Raw genomic sequence first — 24,659 nt, 5'->3', positions numbered from 1 at the left:
AGTCAGAGAGAGGTCAAGTCAACAAGCAAGAAGTAGAATGTCAAACAAGAGTAAAACGTTGCAGTAAGAATTAACTCAAATGGATGATCAATTTGTAGCTCCCTCAGTGGGTTTTCCCCTTTGGGCACTTAGGGGCAGAGAAAGCAGCAGTGATCACAATTATTCCCTGTTTGCCTGGCCAGTCTGAAAATGAGTTTGATGCTTTCTTCTCCACAGCTAATCACACAATGGTAACTGAGTGCAAAAATGATGTTAAAGTGGGTTGTGGTATAGCTGTGAGTCATGAATGAACATGAACACTACCCATTTGTGGCTGTGATCATGCCATGATCCTGTACACGCTGTAATCAACATGGGGTAGAATAGAGATACTGTGCTCACATAGACATTGAGAAGTTCTCTCATCCAAAGCAATCAGACTCAATATACTGTATTATTATAGTAGACTTGATAAGCGTAGGTTTTATTCAGCGTAGCAGAGACGAACGATATGAGGTTGTCAAAAGCGGTCATAATCACAGAACTCATGTCACGTCGAATCACAGCAGTCGTATTCATAATGTCTTATGATAAATGAGGTGCAGAGAGACAAGTGAAGTCGACATGTGGCGTCTTTGAAATGAAAACAAGTTGGGCACGGCAGTTATGTGATATCAAAAGACTACAGCTGAGGTTTCGTTGTTGTGTTTGTGGTGTCGGTTGGTTGAACAATGTTGAATGAACAACAATGTTGAATTCATGCTTTGAGAATAATTTACAGAACTGCACTAATTCAGTCTCTCTACTTAGTCTTGGCAGAACTGTGAATACCTGCATTGACACAGTAGGCCTCCACACCTGTGTATTTGTTGTTGTCAAAGGTTTGTCTGGTATGTGAGAATGTATCAATGGGAGGAAGTGTAGAGGATGTTACAGAGATTCTCTGGTACTTTTGTATATATTTTTGGCCAGTAGTTCTGAAAGTAGTGCTCACGAGCCAAAAGTGGTCCCCGAAAATTGCGTACTATGTCACATATAGTATATGTGATAGATATGTGCACCACGTCATTGCTCTCTCGCTCTCTTGCTCTGCTGTGTGTGCATCTTGCTAGCTGTCACTCAAATGGCAAGTTTCATTGGCTGAAACTCGAATTGCTAGGGGGCTGGCCCACGAAGGGGAAAATGTAGGGAAAATGGCGCCACACCACTTCCAGTAAACGGTCGCTTTCAAACTAGGGATTTCGTGGCTTATTGAGGTAAGACAGTAATTCTGCTCATAGATTATGCATGTATGAGCTACACATTGACACATCCAGCCCAAAGGTTTAAAAAAGACTTACTAGTTGCCAATGTTCCAGAGCATGTCTTTAACACACACAGCCATCACACAGAGTCATAAAGAGAATGAAGTACAGAGCTGGTGTGACGTGTGAGACAGCTGTCTAGCTAGTATGCATCATGTGGTTTAATCAGAGCGAGAGGGAGGGAGAGAAAGAGAAAAGGAAAGAGGGGAGAAAGGCAGGTAAAGAGGGATGCAAACTTGTCGCTTTTCGTCGATATTTACCGTTTTCATTTAAAATCATTGACAGAGCACAGGATGCATCCCTACGGTACCCAGTGCTTGACTTGGGATGAAAGAGATGCAGGAGCTGTCTTTTTTGAAGTCGGTCCATTATACTATGTTTACAGAAATTCCCAAATGACATTATGCTATAGAGACCTCTGATTTTTCACTATTAAGAGTTCATACACATTTTGACAGATGGAAGTATGACTTTTCCATGAATTCGCCATACTTTTAACAATATTTCCATGACCAATAATTGGTGGTGTCTATGTAGCCTGCATGAAAAAGACAGCATAAATGTGGTATTGACACTAGAAGGCTGCTGTTCTCTGATCCCATGTAGGCCTATTATCTCCTGCCGTTGTGCCCTTGATCAAGGCACTTAACCCCCAACAAAGTAGAATAACTGCACTGTTAGGCTACTGTATAAAACACGTGGTCAACCCTCCATCTGCTGAGCTACTGGGTATGCAGGCTTTGGATCCAGCCCTTAAACACACCCGAGTCTGCCGATCAAGGTCCTGTTGAGCAGCTGCTGTTTAGGCTACAATGTGGTGTGTTAGAGCGGGGCTTAAACATGTTTATCTATAACCTTATAAGGCTAACATATGGTTTCAGTGGAGATCTATGCACAGCATGGAAGCTATTTGTCAAGTAGGCTATTCTTAGACTATTTTTAACATTGTCAGAATTACATGGCTAGCCTACTGTTTAATAGAAGGGAATCCCATCTTTCAAATAATGGTGTCAGATTTATTTCTCAACAGTGCTGGTGGAAAGGTGACAATGAGTCAACGACATTAATGCTTATAGCTAAAAAGTTAACTAGCTAGATAACTTGTAGCATGGCTAGTTATGTTTTGAATTGGCTATTTAGTTAGTCTATCATTATTTTATAGGCTATCTTCTGCTGAAATGTCTCTCTCGCTCTCTCCTCGGTCAATATGGGATTATAATGATGACAGAACTACGTGAGTTTGTATTTTACATTTCGTGGTCGCAAATTGAGTTTCGTGGTTACAAGTACGATATGCAAATGTATAATTTAATTTCACAAGCTTGTATCATCATGATGTTTGAAAGATTTAACAACGGTCGCAAACTTGTAATTTGACATTTGAATATATTCAATAAGATTTGCAAGCATAATTTATTTTCAGAATTATTGCAAGTCTATTTACGACTATGAATATTCTGCTGTGAATCAAAAATACACTTGCAGATTTTGAATCTGCGCACGCTCTGAGTTCTGTCATTGTTGTCACGTTGTAGAAAGTTTTGTAAATTTGTAGGAAGAGATTTGCAAGTAAAATCTTGATTTGCGCTCTGGGGGCAGGACCTTTTACTCCTGACCAATCAGTTCCCTCTGCCAAAACCATAGCCACCTAACCATTGGCTGGATTGTCCCATCAATCAAATATCAGGAAGTAGCTACCCACATGCACAAGAGAGGATGAGGTAAAGAAAACCAAAACATACTGTGTATCAGGATTTTGTGGCCATTTACACAGATGGTTCAAAAGATCCAAGGACAGGACGTACTGGGTCAGCATTTGTAGTGCAGGAATGTGGGGTGGAAGTCAGGAAACGTATTACAGATAATCTGGCTGTATATACGGCAGAGCTGATGGCCATACTGTTGGCCTTGCAGTAGGTGGAGGAAGTCAAACAAGACAGAGTAGTTATTTGCTCTGATTCATGTGCAGTGTTAATGAGTCTCCAGTCCTTTAGCTCATGTAGCAGACAAGACCTGCTTTATGAGGTGCTACAAACCCATGGCAGGATTAAAAAGATGGGTGTACAGATAAGATTTACTTGGGTCCCAGCCCATGTGGGGGTGGAGGGGAACAGGGCAGTAGAGGTACTGGCTAAACAAGCACTTAGTAGTGGGGATGTTGACGTTGAAGTTTCAATGAGCAAGGCAGAGGCAAAAAGACTGATATATACAGTGATGGTGCAGAGATGGCAGGAGCAGTGGAATAGAGATAATAAGGGAAGGCATCTATTTCAACTACAGAGGAAAGTCGGGGACGGGAGGACGGCAGGAAGGGACAGAAGAGAGGAGGTTATTTTTACAAGATTAAGGGTGGGACGCAGCCAGTTGAATAAGACATTAAATGTGATAGGAAAGCATCCAACAGGAAAGTGTGATTATTGTCAGGAAACAGAGACCGTGGAGCATGTATTGCTACTGTGTGGGCAGTATCAGAGGGAAAGAGAGAGGATTAGATCTAATATGAGGGAGAAAGGGATACAGGAAATTAGTTTAAAGTGTATATTGAGTAGAACGTCATTAGATATAGTCTCAAATATTTTTGTTATCTTTTTTAAGAGCAACAGGGCTGATAGGTAGGATTTAGATTATCCCTGTCTCTGGTCCACACTCCAGTACAATAGGTGGCGGTAATGCACCATAACGTTGGATGCCAACCGCCGATAAACCCCACTGAAGAAGAAACCAAAACAATCTACTTGAAGGTAATCGTCTCTTTTATCTGTGTACATATATTTTTTGGGTGAAAATTCATGACAGTAGTTTTCTTATCATGTGAAATATAATGGTACATTTCAGACAAACTCCAGACCAGCCATTGCATTGACAGCCGCTGTTGCGTTAGCTATCTGGCCTCTGACATTCATCCTAGCTTTACCATCAACTGGCTAGCTTTATCAGGCAGCTTTAGATACGAGGAGAAAATGAATATATTTGCTAGTTAATCATCTGATTTGATAGTTTATATAAATGGAATTAATGTTAGTTAGATAGCTAAATTGAAACTGCTGGGGGATAGGTAGCTAACTAACTCCCACCTTCATCACTGCAGTGTAGCTAATGTTAGATAGGTTTCTAGAAAATAAAAACTATAGCTATATTTACTAGCTATATTTTAAAGACATTTTACTGACTTTTGAACACATTTTTGTCAAACTACTTCATTCCACTGCCTATTTATTAATCGGTGACTGAAAAAGTTGGCAAGAAAAATGCCCCTCCCAATTTCACTGCAACTAGACTAGTAGGCTGTATGGTTGGGTATCATTTGGCTGATGTGCACATTTACATGTGTTTAATTAGCCTAGTTAGCCAAGTTACTGACTGACTAAGCACATTGTTGTTCATGTTTTTGTTATTGCATTTCAGGTGGAGAGGGAAAGCAGCATGCTGCCAGACCACCACATGACCCTAGAGGTATTAGTCAATGCTTACGAATTGGATATTGTATGTGAATTGCCCATTTAGATCAAAGATACTAACAAAATGGTTGAATTGTTCAGTAACATGTGCAGTAAATGCTAACACGGCTTTGGGGATGAAAGGTACATAATGAATTTGTCATCTCCCGATCAGACCACTGCATGCTGTGACAAGGGCCTGGGTGGTGACACACATCTGCTTCAAGCTGCCTGCGTGTATACTGGGGCCTTCAGTGGTACCTTCCCTTTGATTACAGCCAGAGTCTCCTTATCTCTGTCTCGTAGTCATTTGACATGTACTGTATGTAACCACTCAGAGAGGGGGAAGAAATTAACCTCACTGCTGAAATTTCAGTGATGGTTCAAGTTGCCAAGAACCACAACTACCTTAAATGTGCCATAATTTTGTAAACAGTTTTACATATTCATATCTTGATCAAGTTGTCACCAGTTTATTTTTAGCTAGTTAGTCTATTTGCAGTGAAATTGAGAGGGGAATTTTTCTTGCCAACTTTTTCAGTCACCAATTAATAAATAATCAGGCAGTGGAATGAAGAAGTTTGTCTTTAAAATATAGCTAGCAACTATAGCTATATATTTTTTTTTTTCTAGAAACCTATCTAACATTAGCACCACTGCAGTTTCAATTTAGCTATCTATCTAGCTAACGTTAATGGCATTTATATAAACTGTCAATCAGATGGTTAACTAGCAAATATATTTGTTTTCCCCTCATATCTAAAGCTGTCTGATAAAGCTAGCCAGTTGATGGTAAAGCTAGGATGAATGTCAGAGGCCAGATAGTTAATGCAGCAGCGGCTGTCAATGCAATGGCTGGTCTGGAGTTTGTCTGAAATGTACCATTATATTTCACATGATAAGAAAACTACTGTCATGCCTTTTCACCCAAACAATCTATGTACACAGATAATTACCTTCAAGTAGATTGTTTTGTTTTTCTTTACCTCATCCTCTCTCTTGCTCATCTTCTTCTTCTTCAGTGAGGTTTATCGGTGGTTGGCATCCAACGTTATGGTGCCTCTCTTGCAGTGTTGCCAACTCCTCAGTAAGGAAAGTAGCTATTGGCTGTCCTAAAAGTCGCTAGAAGTTGCTAAATGACGTCATCACCTAATTTGCATAATTGGCCATGTGCATGTAATTGTGATGGACGCTGTAGGAGAGAGGAATAACATCGTGGGAGAGACAAAAAGTGAGTTAAAAACACTCTAAATATGTTTAGAACTACAAATGAACTTTCTTCTGTCGATTCGTGTTTTTTTTTATGTCACAATTCCAACCCTCCTCCTTTATCTGGGCTTGGGACTGGCAAAAGTGACCCAAAAGAGACACTCTGGCGGAGTTACTTCGTTTTTATTTATTTATTATTATTATTTTATTTTTTAGTTTAGTTTTCATACGTTTGGTTTGGTTTTTAACCTTATGGTCCACTTAGGAGCCTACAACAAGTCACAGTAAAACATGAAACATTTTTACCATTTTTTTGTATACAATCTACATTAACAATCTAAATGGACCAAAAAGAGACAATAGAAAAAACTGTCAATGGCAATGTGAGAAAACGATGGTAACTAGTCTGGCCCTAATTCAGGTAAATCTTTTTTTTCAGACCCCCCTCCACACACACACAGGCTGTGCTGTGCTGGCTCACAGAAAGAGTGGGTCATCGTCATTTTGGTCAAGGCTCTCTATGGCAGGTTCAGCAACTGAGGGAGCTGACTTAAATGAGTAAGCAGCTGATGTGCCAAAAAGCTGCAAAACATTAACAGGCAGCTGGTGCTCATAGCAAGCCTCACCAGACATCTTCAGTCCATATCGAATGTACAGGATGGAGTTAAGGGTCTGCAAGGACATCCAATTTCTAAGTTTGCTTTTTACCACAGTCATCTGGCTATATACTCTCCCGACTTCAGCGTTCGAGTGTGGCAAGGACAACACAGACACAGCAGCCATGGCAAGTTCTTGAAACGGGTTGATATCAGCTGGATCCCTGAACTTCCAAATCTCACTCCAGAAGCCCAGTGTGTTTTTGTCTCATTCCATTTGCTAAGATAGATGGCACGCCATTGCTGGACAATCTTGTCTATCTCTGCAGGGGAGTAGCCAAGGAGCTTGGCTATTTTTCTATTTCTCCAGGGCTCTTATTGTGCTTTAGAGTTTCCTCCACATTGAAAACTGACATGTACTGCAATGCTTCGATGTTGTACGGCAGTCTCTCCCTCAACTCATTAGTGAGGGAGATGGTGAAGGCTACACACCGCTTTCGGACATTGTTTTCATCCTCAGGCGCAAGGTGGAGCTCAGCTGCCTTTGACTCAAAAAGGTAACCAAGGTACGGTTTGGGACTGATGTATCCATCTATTGGCCCTTTGAGTACATCAACATTTGCCAGTGGATTCAGCACCATGGTGCTCACAGACTTGATCAGGCTAACCAAGCTGTCAGACTCCCGAGTGGCGCAGTGGTCTAAGGCCGCGACCGGGAGACCCATGGGCGGCGCACAATTGGTCCAGCGTCGTCCAAGGTAGGGGAGGGTTTGGCCGGCAGGGATGTGGGTTCGTTTCCCACGGGGGGGCAGTATGAAAAGAATTACCTCCACAGGTCTGGTTCATCCTTGGGAGCAATTTCCAAATGCCTGAAGGTACCACGTTCATCTGTACAAACAATAGTACGCAAGTATAAACACCATGGGACCACACAGCTGTCATATCGCTCAGGAAGGAGACGCGTTCTGTCTCCTGGAGATGAACGTACTTTGGTGCGAAAAGTGCAAATCAATCCCAGAACAACAGCAAAGGACCTTGTGAAGATTCTGGAGGAAACAGGTACACAAGTATCTATATCCACAGTAACGAGTCCTATATCGACACAAACTGAAGGGGGTGGCTTGCAAGCCAAAGAACACCATCCCAACCGTGAAGCATGGGGTGGCAGTATCATGCTGTGGGGGTGCTTTGCTGCAGGAGGGACTGGTGCACTTCACAAAATAGATGGCATCATGAGGAAGGACAATTATGTGGATATATTGAAGCAACATCTCAAGACATCAGTCAGGAAGTTAAAGCTTGGTCGCAAATGGTTCTTCCAAATGGACAATGACCCCAAGCATACTTCCAAAGTTGTGGCAAAATGGCTTAAGGACAACAAAGTCAAGGTATTGGAGTGGCCATCACAAAGCCCTGACCTCAATCCTATAGAACATTTGTGGGCAGAACTAAAAAAGCGTGTGTGAGCAAGGAGGCCTACAAACCTGACTCAGTTACACCAGCTCTGTCAGGAGGAATGGGCCAAAATTCACCCAACTTATTGTGGGAAGCTTGTGGAAGGCTACCCGAAATATTTGACCCAAGTTAAACAATTTTAAGGCAATGCTACCAAATACTAATTGAGTGTATGTAAACTTCTGACCCACTGGGAATGTGATGAAAGAAATATAAGCTGAAATAAATCATCACTATTATTCTGACATTTCACATTCTTAAAATAAAGTGGTGATCCTAACTGACCTAAGACAGGGAATGTTTACTAGGATTAAATGTCAGGAATTGTGAAAAACTGAGTTTAAATGTATTTGGCTAAGGTGTATGTAAACTTCCGACTTCAACTGTACATCTCAGCTGCTGCTGCAGCAGTCAAGTGTAGTGGACTTAGGGAGAAAACAGAGAGCGCGAGCAAGAGAGACATATTGACACATGTACTGACAGTTTATTGATATTTTGGCTCTATGTAATAGTCCCCTGGTCTTCTGGTACCAGTGCTGTGGGAAAGGATGCTAGGCTTAGCAGAGACAGCTCAGAGGTGAGTGCAGTGGAGGTAGGAAGAAAACAGAGACACAGATGTACTGCCAGTTCCTTAATATGTTGGCTCAATGCTGTATTTAAAGCAATTAACACTTAGGAGTGACAGACAGTGACAACAGAGGAGCACAAGGTGAAGCAAAGACGGAATGACAACAGAGGAGAACAAGGAGAATCACAGACAGACAGAGTGACAGACAGACGGACTGACTGACAGACAGACAAACAAACAGAGTGACATCAGAGAAGATGCACAACAGGGAGGCAAGAGAGGCACAGTTATAGTGGTAAGTTGTATCTCCAGTGGTGCTTTATGCTGTATTTGTCTTAAACATGAGCTGGTTAAAAAGAGCTGGTTAAAAAAAAGAGGAGCACTATGGGGGGTGCGTGCGATGAGCGCACGGTGATGTGGGCTGGTGTGGCTTAAATTCCAGGGCTTAATTTTTGTCCCAGTCCGCCCCTGGGCCCATGATGGAGAGCTGGGGTGTGCAGACACTGATGAGTCTTCTGTTGTTACATTTGTTTAATTATTGGAGCGGCTTGCAGCCAAGTAGATACATTGTATCTTTTCATTTTGCCTGTTAGAACCAAGTGCACAGGCCAGTCTGACTAGGCTTCTCTGTCACGCAGCCTCTGAGTGCCATAGAGGACAAACAGAGCACAGTGACAGTCATGCTTGCGCCTTTACATCGCTGAAAACTCCATGTCTCTAGCGCAAACCATTCAAAAGTAATGGCCCATTTCGGCCTACCGGAGCTACCCTATCCGTGCCAATTTGTGCGAATGTAATATAATTTCATAAACGGTGTTGCAGGCCGCACATTTTTGGTTTGATAACAAATGACCTTGTTTAGTCATGTTACCTAGCTAGCTAATAACCTGGTAACTTGACCAATAGGCAATGCACAAATTTGTATGGCACAGGAAGATCGGAAAAGGGTGTGCTTCCAAGGTAGGATGCATAAGCCTAATCAATGTAATTATATTTTTGGTGTTCCTTAAAGGTCCAATGCAGCTGTTTTTATCTCAATATTAATAATTTCAGGGTAACAATTTTTGTAGAGGGGGCACGAAGTACGTGAGTATGGAGGGGGGGGTGGAGTTGGAAAACACCTAAAACAGCTTTTTCCTAGAGCCATAATCATTATGCCTAATTCTATGTAAAAAACAATATGTATATTTTTCTGCATAGGTTATCTTAGCATACCTCTTTACCTGTTCAATTGTGATTTTAATGAGGGTGTCATTCTGACTGTTGTAAAGCACACATATCAATATACTGTACTAACATGCCCAGGATATTACATCCACATTACAACACAGTAGATGGGATCATAACACACATCATCAATACAGGCATATCATGGCATCATAATTAATGCACAAATACACTATATATACAAAAGTATGTGGACACCCCTTCAAATTAGTGGATTCGGCTATATCAGCCACATCCGTTGCTGACAGTGTATAAAATTGAGCACACAGCTATGCAATCTCCATAGACAAACATTGGCAGTAGAATGGCCTTACTGAAGAGCTCAGTGACTTTCAACGTGGCACCGTCATAGGATGCCACCTTTCCAACAAGTCAGTTAGTTAAATTTCTGCCCTGCTAGAGCTGCCCTGGTCAACTGTAAGTGCTGTTATTGTGAAGTGGAAACATCTAGGAGCAACAATGGCTCAGCCGCGAAGTGGCAGGCCACACAAATCAAATCTAATTTTATTGGTCATACACATATTTAGCAGATGTTATTGCGGGTGTAGCGAAATTGCGGGTGTAACGAAATGCTTGTGCTTGTTGTATGCCACATAACCTCACAGAACAGGACCGCCAAGTGCTGAAGCGCGTAGCACCTAAAAATCGTCAGTCCTCGGTTCCAACACTCACTACCGAGTTCCAAACTGCCTCTGGAAGCAACATCAGCACAAGAACTGTTCGTCGGGAGCTTTATGAAATGGGTTTCCATGGCTGAGCAGCTGCACACATGCCTAAGATCACCATACGCAATGCCAAGCGTTGGCTGGATTGGTGTAAAGCTCGCTGCCGTTGGACTCTGGAGCAGTGGAAACGCGTTCTCTAGAGTGATGAATCACGCTTCACCATCTGGCAGTCCGACGGACTAATCTGGGTTTGGCGGATGCCAGGAGAACGCTACCTGCCCGAATGCATAGTGCCAACTGTACGTTTTGGTGGAGGAGGAATAATGGTCTGGGGCAGTTTTTTATGGCTCGGGCTAGGCCCCTTAGTTCCAGTGAAGGGAAATCTTAACGCTACAGCATACAAATACATTCTAGACGATTCTGTGCTTCCAACATGGTGGCAACAGTTTGGGGAAGTTCCTGTTTCAGCATGACAATGTCCCCGTGCACAAAGTGAGGTCCATACAGAAATAGTTTGTCGAGATCTGAGTGGAAGAACTTGACTGGCCTGCAGAGAGCCCTGACCTCAACCCCATCGAACACCTTTGGGATTAATTGGAACGCCGACTGCGAGCCAGGCCTAATCGCCCAACATCAGTGCCCGACCTCACTAATGCTCTTGTGGCTGAATGGAAGCAAGTTCACGCAGCAATGTTCCAACATCTAGTGGAAAGCCTTCCCAGAAGAGTGGATGCTGTTATAGCAGCAAAGAGGGACCAACTCCATATTAATGCCCATGATTTTGGAATGAGATGCATATCTAAGCATACCTCTTGTCCTGTCTGTATCCTTCTGACTGATTGGGAACCTATCTTGCTGGCTAGCTAAAGCTAAATTCATAAAATTGCTAGGTTGCTAAAGACTCCCCAAAACATTTTTGTTTTATTTATTCATCAAGAAGGAATCAATAGGCTACATAACTTGATCAAATTTATTTACAAACATACCTCCTGCGAGACTCTACACTCTCTCTTCCTCTGTCTGCACGCACTAGAGTATCTAGCGTCCTGCCTTGCATACAGTGCCTTGCAAAAGTATTCATAACCCTTGCCGTTTTTCCTATTTTGTTGCATTACAACCTGTAATTTAAATTGATTTTTATTTGGATTTCATGTAATGGACATATACAAAATAGTCCAAATTGGTGAAGTGAAATGAAAAAAATAACTTGTTTCAAAAAATTCTAAAAAATAAATAACGGAAAAGTGGTGCGTTCTTATGTATTCACCCCCTTTGCTATGAAGTCCCTGAATAAGATCTGGTGCAACCAATTACCTTCAGAAGTCACATAATTAGTTAAATAAAGTCCACCTGGGTGCAATCTAAGTGTCACATGATCTGTCACATGATCTCAGTGTATATATACACCTGTTCTGAAATGCCCCAGAGTCTGCAACACCACTAAGCAAGCGGCACCACCAAGCAAGCGGCACCATGAAGACCAAGGAGCTCTCCAAACAGGTCAGGGACAAAGTTGTGGAGAAGTACAGATCAGGGTTGGGTTATAAAAAAATATCAGAAACTTTGAACATCCCACGGAGCACCATTAAATTCATTATTAAAAAATTGAAAGAATATGGCACCACAACAAACCTGCCAAGAGAAGGCCGCCCACCAAAACTGACGGACCAGGCAAGGAGGGCATTAATCAGAGAGGCAACAAAGAGACCAAAGATAACCCTGAAGGAGCTGCAAAGCTCCACAGCGGAGATTGGAGTATCTGTCCATAGGACCACTTTAAGCCGTACACTCCACAGAGCTGGGCTTTATGGAAGAGTGGCCAGAAAAAAGCCATTGCTTAAAGAAAAAAATAAGCAAACACGTTTGGTGTTCGCCAAAAGGCCTGTGGGAGACTCCCCAAACATATGGAAGAAGGTACTCTGGTCAGATGAGACTAAACTTGAGCTTTTTGGACATCAAGGAAAACGCTATGTCTGGCGCAAACCCAAAACCTCTCATCACCCCGAGAACACCATCACCAAAGTGAAGCATGGTGGTGGCAGTATCATGCTGTGGGGATGTTTTTCATCGGCAGGAACTGGGAAACTGGTCAGAAGTGAAGGAATGGTGGATGGCGCTAACTACAGGGAAATTCTTGAGGGAAACCTGTGTCAGTATTCCAGAAATTTGAGACTGGGACGGAGGTTCACCTTCCAGCAGGACAATGACCCTAAGCATACTACTAAAGCAACACTCAAGTTGTTTAAGGGGAAACATTTAAATGTCTTGGAATGGCCTAGTCAAAGCCCAGACCTCAATCCAATTGAGAATCTGTGGTATGACTTAAAGATTGCTGTACACCAGCGGAAGCCATCCAACTTGAAGGAGTTGGAGCAGTTTTTCCTTGAAGAATGGGCAAAAATCCCAGTGGCTAGATGTGCCAAGCTTATACAGACATACCCCAAGAGACTTGCAGCTGTAATTGCTGCAAATAATTGACTTTGGGGGGGTGAATAGTTATGCATGCTCAAGTTTTCAGTTTTTTTGTCTTATTTCTTGTTTGTTTCACAAGAAAACATATTTTGCATCTTCAAAGTGGTAGGCATGTTGTGTAAATCAAATGATACAAACCCCCAAAAACTCCAGTTTAATTCCAGATTGTAAGGCAACAAAATAGGAAAAAATAAGGTGGGTGAATACTTTCGCAAGCCACTGTATATTTGCTCCGCTGTGCAGCTTGGAAGGAACCACTTACTAGGGAGAATAGGGTGTGTGTGTGTGTGTGTGTGTGTGTGTGTGTGTGTGTGTGTGTGTGTGTGTGTGTGTGTGTGTGTGTGTGTGTGTGTGTGTGTGTGTGTGTGTGTGTGTGTGTGTGTGTGTGAACCCTATGAAGAACCCCTCTATGTAGGGTTCTGTCACGCCCTGACTCAGAGGACGCTTGTATGTTGAGTCAGGGTGTGTATTTTCCTTGCTGTGTTTGTCCATGTTGTACATTCTAGTATGTATAGATCAATGTTGGCCTGTGTGGTTCCCAATCAGAGGCAGCTGTCGCTCGTTGTCTCTGATTGGGGACCATACTTAGGCAGCCTATTGGCACTAGTGGGTTGTGGGATCTTGTTCCGTGTTAGGTATGTTGTTTGTGTACCTTGGACTTCACATTTCGTTTGTTGTTTTGTAGTTGTTTATTTGGTTCTAATAAACATGTATGCATATCACGCTGCGCCTTGGTCTGACCCGTTCATGAACGAACGTGACAGAAGATCCCACCAAACGAGGACCAAGCAGCGTGCCCAGGAAGAGCGAATAGCCATGTCACAGGTGGGCAAATGGTGGTCATGGGAGGAGATATTTGCGGGGAAAGGGCCATGGGCGAAGGTAGATGCCCAGGCAGGAGAGGAGCAACGGCAACACAGAGTTTGGGGGGGGCTAAAAGGGTGGTTGGCAGAGCCTAGCGTTAGAGCAGAGCCAACTCCCCGTACTCACGCGAGGAGGCATGTGACTGGGCAGGCTCCGTGTTATGCGGAGCTACGTACTGTGTCGCCAGTGTGCCGGCACAGTCCTGTACGTCCTGTGCTAGCACCACGCACGTGCCGTGCGAAGATGGGCATCCAGCCAGGACGGGGTGTGCCGGCTCAATGCTCCTGGTCTCCAGTACGCCTCCTCGGTCCCGCATATCCTGCGCCGGTTCTACGAGCTGTATCGCCAGTACGCGTGCACAGCCCAGTGCGTCCTGTGCCAGCACCCCGCACGTGTAGTGCGAAAGTGGGTAGCCAGCCAGGACGGGTTGTGCCAGCTCTCCGCTCCAGACCTCCAGTCCGCCTTCGCAGTCCGGTCCGGCCCGTTCCTGCTCCTCGCACCAAGCCAGTGGTGTGCGTCGCCAGCCCGGCCCGGCCCCTTCCTGCTCCTCGCACCAAGCCAGTGGTGCGCGTCGCCAGCCCGGCCCGGCCTGTTCCTGCTCCTCGCACCAAGCCAGTGGTGCGCGTCGCCAGCCCGGCCCGGCCTGTTCCTGCCCCTCGCACCAAGCCAGTGGTGCGCGTCGCCAGCCCGGCCCGGCCTGTTCCTGCTCCTCGCATCAAGCCAGTGGTGCGCGTCACCAGTCCGGCCCGGCCTGTTCCTGCTCCTCGCATCAAGCCAATGGTGCGTGTTCCTAGTCCGGTCCGGCCCGTGCCTGCTCCTCGCACCAGCCCAGTGGTGCGTGTGTCCAGTCCGGCACGGCCCGTGCCTGTTCCACCGGTGCCTGGTCCGGCACCGGTCAGCTGCTCCACTCCGGAGCCAGAGCAATCCGCTCCACCGGGGTCCAGTCCAGCTCCGGTCAGCGGCTCCACTCCGGAGCCAGAGCAGTCCGCTCCACCGGTGCCTGATCCAGCTCCGGTCAGCGGCTCTACTCCGGAGCCAGAGCAGTTCGCTCCACCGTCGTCGGGTTCAGCTCCGGTCAGCGGCTCCAGTCCAGACCCAGATGTTAGCCCCTCTCCAGGTTCGGGGTCTCCCACACCAGGGTCCAGACAGGGCTTGGTACTTCGTGGGAGGAAGGAGAGGGCAAGCAGCGCGCCGAGGTCCAGACCAGACCAGGGGCGCAACAGGGAGGCGGAGAGTAAGTGGTCGTCACGCCCGGAGCCGGATCCGCCTCCGAGGCGGAATGCCCACCCGGCCCCTACCCTGTTATGTTTATGTTGCGCGGTCGGAGTCCGCACCTTTGGGGGGGGGGGGTACTGTCACGCCCTGACTCAGAGGACGCTTGTATGTTGAGTCAGGGTGTGTATTTTCCTTGCTGTGTTTGTCCATGTTGTACATTCTAGTATGTATAGATCTATGTTGGCCTGTGTGGTTCCCAATCAGAGGCAGCTGTCGCTCGTTGTCTCTGATTGGGGACCATACTTAGGCAGCCTATTGGCACTAGTGGGTTGTGGGATCTTGTTCCGTGTTAGGTATGTTGTTTGTGTACCTTGGACTTCACATTTCGTTTGTTGTTTTGTAGTTGTTTATTTGGTTCTAATAAACATGTATGCATATCACGCTGCGCCTTGGTCTGACCCGTTCATGAACGAACGTGACCGGTTCTTCATAGAACCCCCTGTATATGGATCTACCTGGAACCCTATATGAAGGGTTCTTCCTAGAACTATCTATGAACGGTTCCACCAGCCTTATTAGCCTTTACAATTTAATTATTTATGAAAACAATTACATACAGTATATCATAAGGCCTTTCTTTGAGGGCCTAGTTACGGTGCCTTCAGAAAGTATTCACACCCCTTTACTTTTTCCACATTCTGTTGTGTTACAGCCTGAATTTAAAATGTATTCAATTGAGATTTTGTGTCACTGATCTACACAATACCCCATAATGGCAAAGTGGAATTTTGTTTGTAGACAGTTAATAAAACAAATTAAAGCTGAAATGTCTTGAGTAAGTAAGTACTGTATGTTATGGCAAGCCTAAATAAGTTCAGGAGTAAAAATGTGCTTAGCAAGTAAGTTTCATGGACTCATAATAAAATGCATGGACTCATTCCGTATTCAATAATAGTGGTTAACATGATTTTTGAATAACTACCCCATCTCTGTACGCCACACACAATGATCTGTAAGGTCCCTCAATCAAGAAGTGCATTTCAAGCACAGATTCAACCACAAAGACCAGGGAGGTTTTTCAATGCCTCTCAAAGAAGGGCACCGATTGGTAGATGGTCCCAAAAAAAAAAGTTTATCTGAAATGTTTTATTGACACTGTTTTGGGCCCTCACCAGTTTGCTGAAAGAAAGGGAGAGGGTAGGAGAGAGAGATGGGGGGAGAGAAAGAGAGAGACGTGTATATATAGTAGGGTAAGAGAGAGTTAAAGGGGGGAGAGAAGGAGAGAAACAGAGCGAGAGAGAGAGCCTGTCTCCTGTGTCAGACACAGGCAACCCACTTGTGATTCCCTGGGAGTGCACCTGCGGATTGAGTAGATAATGAGAACATGCAGATGAGTCCTGAATCACAGAGGAGGAAGTAATGAACTGTTAACATGAGGAAGTGCTCTACTTTAGATGCCTTAGGAATTAACTTGGACCAACTCATCACATACTTCTTGGACTTCTTGAATTCTTAATAGGAGTGTACGCTGTGACTTCTAAAACCCCATCTAGATTCACTAGGTTTTCCCACACTGCTGATTGTAAACCTACTGCTGAAAATGGCATAGTCTGCTCTAAGCATTCACATTTGATCTCTAGCCAGCCGAGCATGGTCTGTGCCTTTGTGGGCATAAATCATACTGACTGTTTGTCAGTGTACACCACGTGATTCATCAAAGATGTGCTTTGTGGTTAAGAAGAGCAGTCCTCTCCACTGTATCTCAGAGAGAAACACACACACACACACTTGGATGCACACTCACTCACACACACAGTTTCCTCCTCTCTGTGTCAAGAGCAAACAGAAAGAATTCGGTGAAGAGAGAGGGATGTCCTCCTGCCAAGATGGATGTTGGTGTCCTGCTAAAGAACAAATCACACACAAACCCAATGCAAATACACTGCTGGTCAGTGAATGATCCACCCAATATGATCTCTCAATCATACCCTAGGGAACTGAGTGTGTGTGTGCGTGCATGTGTGTGTGTTGACTTTGAAAAGGAAAAAGGAAAGAGAGGAGGTTAGGAAACCCTGGGTTGGGTTGGAATGTTAGTGTGTTCTGTGTTTGTAGTGTGTTTCAGCCTCTGACTCACCTTGAGATTATGTTTACTGTGAGTAAAACCCCATCTTTCATTACTGGCATAGGCTATGCATCGATGCCTCCATAGTAGAAATCCATTTCCTCTCTTGGGATGCAGTCAAATTGCCCTCAGGATAAATGTAACTGAATGCAGGTGAGAGAGGAGGGTTTGGTTGGGTTTTGCTCCTCGCTGAGGCCAATTGGGATTGGTTTGTGTGATACATGATTGGTTATCTATCGCAAGAAATACTTACAGTATATCCTCTGTGGATACAAGGGAAAGCAAAAGTGCTGACTGAGCTAAAGATACGGTCAAGGATTGTTCTTCATCCTACAAAGGAGATATAGATGTATGGCAATTATCTTGCAACAGTGGCATAGGTGTTATGGAAATGCTACTGTAACCAGGGTTTGTCTGGTTCATACTAAAATCTGAGTCCTGAGTTTGTTTCTTTTAGCAGATAACTTTTGTAAGCCTCTGAAAATGGTAATAAGAGGTGAAGTGCGTAAATTGCAGTGTAAGGCTGTTTTCACTGCATAGCAGAGTAGTAATTTATCTCTCTTTATATTTCCCTGGAGACATAGGTCTGCTCTCTTATAGAGTCTCTTCATGTTATTTCTAAATCCAGACACAGCAAGCTGAAAGAGAGACTATCTCTCCTCATTCTGAAGTGAATAAAAGATGTGCTATACTGAATGCCAGTGGTCACCAACCTTTTCTGAGTCAATATCATTTTATGAGTCAAAATGCAAGCTGAGATCTAAACATGACGTAAAAAACGTAAGCCTATGCAACATTAACCAACTAAAAACAGTTATGTAGCAATGAGGTTTATGCAGTAGGCTATAGGCCCAATACATTATCACTGCATATTGGCCATGCTTGAATTTAACTAATTATGTGACTTCTGAAGGTAATTGGTTGCACCAGATCTTATTTAGGGGCTTCATAGCAAAGGGGGTGAATACATATGCACGCACCACTTTTCCGTTATTTATTTCTTATTTCTTATTTCTTTTTTAAACAAGTTTTTTATTTAATTTTTACTTCACCAATTTGGACTATTTTGTGTATGTCCATTACATGAAATCCAAATAAAAATCCATTTAAATTACAGGTTGTAATGCAACAAAATAGGAAAAACGCCAAGGGGGATGAATATGATCACACTGGTAATAGATAATTTGTTGTATTACTTGTGAAGCACAGCTAAGTGAGCATAATAATTAGCTTCTTTTTTTTTTTACTGGACTGATGGCCTGCATCTGTATGACGGGAGTGAGGGAGCACCCGCCTCACCTTCCCTCCGCCCTCCTTCCCTCCACTGAGAAAAGGGGGACACAGTCTTTCAGCTGATGGCGAAACTCAAGTTGCACTACATTATTTCTGCCTCATGCACCAATTCATATTGTTACTCATATGACCAGAGAAAGTGAAGTATTCCTCCATATTAAAAAAGACACAAGCCGCTAATAATTACAACGCAACCTTATCGGAACACTTTGCTATACTCATTCATTGCAGCTGCAGTGCTGGTTGTATCATGTGGAAGTAGGGAGAATGTTCATTTTATGGCTTATGAAGGTGTTGAACAAAGTGTTAACAGTGCTGAACTTACACATAAAAACAGCAGAATTTTGCTGTATTCGTTGAGTCTCTCTCTAGTCATGGTTTTCAAAAAAATTTAATCTTAAAGTATGAACTTTGCTGTATGTTCGAGGCTTCTTTTTACAGTCTATGGCTCGAGGAAACTGTGCAGACAAGGTGATCTGACCTATCTGATTGGCCAGCGGTAGGCCTATAGGTGCACTTGATTTTCTCTCTGGGCCTGCCGGGTAGGCAGAGTTCTACCTTCAGACACATTAAATGGTTATAAATGGGAACACTTTGCCTTCCCGGCTCTAGGGCTGCTGAATCAAGTGCACCTACCGCCAACAGCACAAAACAAAACAAAAAAAATAGGAATGCAAGGCTTTATCGTTGGGATTTTTACAGAAAAGTTTGGCGATCAACTAGGAATGCCTTGGAGATCGACCAGTCGATCGTGATCGACCGGTTGGCGACCACTGCTGTATGTCATATATTGTTGAAACTCTTTATTCTTCAAAAAATGACTGTCCGTACAGAAGCCCACCATGGTATTTCAGAATACTTTACATTTTGCTTCAGAGTGCATTAATGGCTACAGTATAATATGACTATCACCCATCTTACAGTACCAGTCAAAAGTTTGACACACCTACTCATCCAGGGTTTTTCTTTATTTTATTATTTTCTATATTGTAGAATAATAGTGAAGACATCAAAACTATGAAATAACACACATGGAATCATGTAGTAACCAAAAAAGTGTTAAACAAATATACAGTGGGGCAAAAAAGTATTTAGTCAGCCACTATTTGTGCAAGTTCTCCCACTTAAACAGATGAGAGAGGCCTGTAATTTTCATCATAGGTACACGTCAACTATGAAAGACAAATTGAGGAAAAAAAATCCAGAAAATCACATTGTAGGATTTTTTATGAATTTATTTGCAAATTATGGTGGAAAATAAGTATTTGGTCACCTACAAACAAGCAAGATTTCTGGCTCTCACAGACCTGTAACTTCTTCTTTAAGAGGCTCCTCTGTCCTCCACTCGTTACCTGTATTAATGGCATCTGTTTGAACTTGTTATCAGTATAAAAGACACCTGTCCACAACCTCAAACAGTCACACTCCAAACTCCACTGTGGCCAAGACCAAAGAGCTGACAAAGGACACCAGAAACAAAATTGTAGACCTGCACCAGGCTGGGAAGACTGAATCTGCAATAGGTAAGCAGCTTGGTTTGAAGAAATCAACTGTGGGAGCAATTATTAGGAAATGGAAGACATACAAGACCACTGATAATCTCCCTCGATCTGGGGCTCCACGCAAGATCTCACCCCGTAGGGTCAAAATGATCACAAGAACGGTGAGCAAAAATCCCAGAACCACACGGGGGGACCTAGTGAATGACCTGCAGAGAGCTGGGACCAAAGTAACAAAGCCTACCATCAGTAACACACTACGCCGCCAGGGACTCAAATCCTGCAGTGCAAGACGTGTCCGCCTGCTTAAGCCAGTAAATGTCCAGGCCTGTCTGAAGTTTGCTAGAGTGCATTTGGATGATCCAGAAGAGGATTGGGAGAATGTCATATGGTCAGATGAAACCAAAATAGAACTTTTTGGTAAAAACTCAACTCGTCGTGTTTGGAGGACAAAGAATGCTGAGTTGCATCCAAAGAACACCATACCTACTGTGAAGTATGGGGGTGGAAACATCATGCTTTGGGGCTGTTTTTCTGCAAAGGGACCAGGACGACTAATCCGTGTAAAGGAACGAATGAATGGGGCCATGTATCGTGAGATTTTGAGTGAAAACCTCCTTCCATCAGCAAGGGCATTGAAGATGAAACGTGGCTGGGTCTTTCAGCATGACAATGATCCCAAACACACCGCCCGGGCAATGAAGGAGTGGCTTCGTAAGAAGCATTTCAAGGTCCTGGAGTGGCTCTAGCCAGTCTCCTGATCTCAACCCCATAGAAAATCTTTGGAGGGAGTTGAAAGTCTGTGTTGCCCAGCGACAGCCCCAAAACATCACTGCTCTAGAGGAGATCTGCATGGAGGAATGGGCCAAAATACCAGCAACAGTGTGTGAAAACCTTGTGAAGACTTACAGAAAACGTTTGACCTGTGTCATTGCCAACAAAGGGTATATAACAAAGTATTGAGAAACTTTTGTTATTGACCAAATACTTATTTTCCACCATAATTTGCAAATAAATTCATAAAAAATTCCTACAATGTGATTTTCTGGAATTTTTTTCTCATTTTGTCTGTCATAGTTGACGTGTACCTATGATGAAAACTACAGGCCTCTCTCATCTTTTTAAGTGGGAGAACTTGCACAATTGGTGGCTGACTAAATACTTTTTTGCCCCACTGTATATATATATATATATTTTATATTTGAGGTTCTTCAAATAGCCACCCTTTGCCTTGTTGACATCTTTGCACAATCTTGGCATTCTCTCAACCAGATTCACCTGAAATGCTTTTCCAACAGTCTTGAAGGAGTTCCCACATATGCTGAGCACTTGTTGGCTGCTTTTCCTTCACTCTGCGGTCCAACTCATCCCAAACCATCTCAATTGGGTTGAGGTCGGGGGATTGTGGAGGCCAGGTCAGCTGATGCAGCACTCCATCACTCTCCTTCTTGGTAAAATAGCCCTTACACAGCCTGGAGGTGTATTGGGTCATTGTCCTGTTGAAAAACAAATTATAGTCCCACTAAGCCCAAACCAGATGGGATGGTGTATCACTGCAGAATGCTGTGGTAGCCATGCTGGTTAGGTGTGCCTTGAATTCTAATAAATCACAGACAGTGTCACCAGCAAAGCACCCCTACACCTAAACACCTCCTCCTCCACGCTTTAGAGTGGGAAATACACATGTGGAGATCATCCGTTCACCCACACCTTGTCTCACAAAGCCACGGCGGTTGGAACCAAAAATCTCCAGACCAAAGGACAAATTTCCACCAGTCTAATGTACATTGCTCGTGTTTCTTGGCCCAAGCAAGTCTCTTCTTCTTATTGGTGTCCTTTAGTAGTGGTTTCTTTGCAGCAATTCTCCTCTGAACAGTTGATGTTGAGATGTGTCTGTAACCTGAACTCTGTGAAGCATTTATTTGGGCTGCAATTTCTGAGGCTGGTAACTCTAATGAACTTATCCTTTGCAGCAGAGCTAACTCTGGGTCTTCCGTTCCTGTGGCGGTCCTCATGAGAACCAGTTTCATCATAGCGTTTGATGGTTTTTGCGACTGCACTTAAATAAACTTTCAAAGTTCTTGAAATGTTCCGTATTGACTGACCTTCATATCTTAAAGTAACGATTGACTGTTGTTTCACTTTGCTTATTTGAGCTGTTCTTGCCATAATATGGACTTGGTCTTTTACCAAATAGGGCTATCTTCTGTATAGACTTTGGCCCATTCCTCCTGACAGAGCTGGTTTGTAGGCCTCCTTGCTCGCACACTCTTTTTCAGTTCTGCCCACAAATGTTCTATAAGATTGAGATCAGGGCTTTTGATGGCCACTACAATACCTTGACTTTGTTGTCCTTAAGCCATTTTGCCACAACTTTGGAAGTATGCTTGGGGTCATTGTCCATTTGGAAGACCCATTTGCGACCAAGCTTTAACTTCCTGACTGATGTCTTCAGATGTTGCTTCAATATATCCACATAATTGTCCTTCCTCATGATGCCATCTATTTTGTGAAGTGCACCCCCACAGCATGATGCTGCCACCCCCGTGCTTCACGGTTGGGATGGTGTTCTTCGGCTTGCAAGCAACCCCATTTTTCCTCCAAACATAACGATGGTCATTATGGCCAAACAGTTCTCTTTTTGTTTCATCAGACCAGAGGACATTTCTCCAAAAAGTACGATCTTTGTCCCCATGTGCAGTTGCAAACCGTAGTCTGGCTTTTTTATGGCGGTTTTGGAGCAGTGGCCTCTTCCTTGCTGATCGGCCTTTCAGGTTATGTCGATATAGGACTCGTTTTACTGTGGATATAGATACTTTTGTACCTGTTTCCTCCAGCATCTTCACAAGGTCCTTTGCTGTTGTTCTGGGATTGATTTGCACTTTTCGTACCAAAGTATGTTCATCTCTAGGAGACAGAACGCGTCTCCTTCCTGAACGGTATGACGGCTGCGTGGTCCCATGGTGTTTATACTTGCCTACTATTGTTTGTACAGATGAACGTGGTACCTTCAGGCGTTTGGAAAAGGATGAACCAGACTTGTGGAGGTCTACCATTTTTATTTTTTTGAGGTCTTGTCTGATTTCTTTTGATTTTCCCATGATGTCAAGCAAAGAGGCACTGAGTTTGAAGGTAGGCCTTGAAATACATCCACAGGTACACCTCCAATTGACTCAAATGATGTCAATTAGCCTATCAGAAGCTTCTAAAGCCATGACATAATTGTCCAAGCTGTTTAAAGGCATAGTCAACTTAGTGTATGTAAACTTCTGACCCACTGGAATTGTGATACAGTGAATTATAAGTGAAATAATCTGTCTGTAAACAATTGTTGGAAAAATTACTTGTGTCATGCACGAAGTAGATGTCCTAACCGACTTGCCAAAACTATAGTTTGTTAACAAGAAATTTGTGGAGTGGTTGAAAAACAAGTTTTAATGACTCCAACCTAAGTGTATGTAAACTTCCGACTTCAACTGTACATGATTCCATATGTGTTATTTCATAGTTTGATGTCTTTACTATTATTCTACAATGTAAAAAAAAAAATACAAATAAAGAAAAACCCTTGAATTAGTAGGTGTGTCCAAACCTTTGACTGGTAGTGTATATTACCTGGTTAAATAAAGGTGAAAAAAAATTAAAAATAAAAATAAAAAATATTCCGTAAATAATTACACTGACATCAACTTGAGAATGGTTTTGCTTGGCAACACATTTGAGACGCTAATTCCTATCCTCTTGTGTTACACAGAAGTCCACTAAGGGGTCGGTGGTGCTGGACTTTGTGTTCAACCATGTGAACCTGGTAGAGACAGACTACTTCGGGCTGCGCTACTGTGACCGCAGCCACCAGACGGTGAGTCACCAATTATTTATATAAACATATTTATGCATATACTTTATACAGATGTACAGTATATGAGTGTGTGTCCATGTGAGTGAGAGTCTCTCAGCACACCAATGATACTCTCACAGTAGACCAGGGAAGGTTTTATGCATTTGCATGCTTATGACATTACTAAATGACGTAAATGTAAATGTAATTACATTTTGAATAGTGCACTGGAGAGGATATTTCCTTCCTTCATATACACTAATTGAAGTGGCTGGTGAGATTAGAAAGGTTATGTCCCTCAAGGCAGATGTCTGGGATAGAAATCTGAGAAGGGTAGCTTCAGCTTGCCCCAGTCAAAGTGAAAATAGTATGCGTTATTATGCTCTAAAGACAAGACAACAACAGCTCTGTGAATATTGGCAGAAGGTGCCATCACAGTGCGTTGCATCCAGGCCATGACAGGGTAGAGTAGGATTGGGGAGGAGTAGTAAATACCCATGCAGGGCCCCAGGGCTCCACACACTCAGAGTACAGAGCCATAAATGAACACAATGATAGGCTGCATCCCAATTTGCACCCTATTCTCTATTTAGTGCACTACTTTTGACCAGGGCCCATAGGGCTCTGGTCAAAAATAGTGCACTATAGGGTGCCATTTGGGACACAGACATAATCACCCAACATCCTCTCACATGGATGGGCAGTATCCTGTGCAATGCCTTCTGGGGGCTGTCGGCCAAGCCCTGATTTATCGTCAGACCTGCGCAGGATGAAAGCATGTCTCTGTACATGTGTCAAGACTCAAAAGCTATGTTTCAGCAAAAGAAAAACAGTAAAAGGAGACTGAAAACGTTGCCACGAGCTGAACCGCAGATATTGAGATGCAAGACTTTGCTCTCACACAGTCACCCACAGT

General features: G+C 43.5%; 1 protein-coding gene across 3 annotated transcripts in view; it reads left to right on the top strand.

The window, feature by feature from the left end:
• epb41l4a (erythrocyte membrane protein band 4.1 like 4A) overlaps positions 1 to 24,659 on the top strand; it is a 114,292-nt gene that overhangs the window by 19,059 nt on the left and 70,574 nt on the right. For 2 of the 3 annotated variants that reach the window (XM_045225207.1, XM_041898949.2), the window contains exon 3: positions 23,660 to 23,764. In XM_045225207.1, coding sequence (XP_045081142.1) covers positions 23,660 to 23,764 — 105 coding nt within the window. Of the gene's footprint in view, positions 1 to 4,463; positions 4,737 to 23,659; positions 23,765 to 24,659 lie in introns of those variants that run through there. The other variant, XM_045225208.1, reaches the window with a different exon arrangement.

The sequence above is a fragment of the Coregonus clupeaformis genome, chromosome 15 (assembly GCF_020615455.1).
Source record: "Coregonus clupeaformis isolate EN_2021a chromosome 15, ASM2061545v1, whole genome shotgun sequence".
In the NCBI taxonomy this organism is placed as follows: Eukaryota; Metazoa; Chordata; class Actinopteri; order Salmoniformes; family Salmonidae; genus Coregonus; species Coregonus clupeaformis.
The sequence above is the reverse complement of the archived record's forward strand: the minus strand, read 5'-3'. Positions and strand labels throughout refer to the sequence as shown.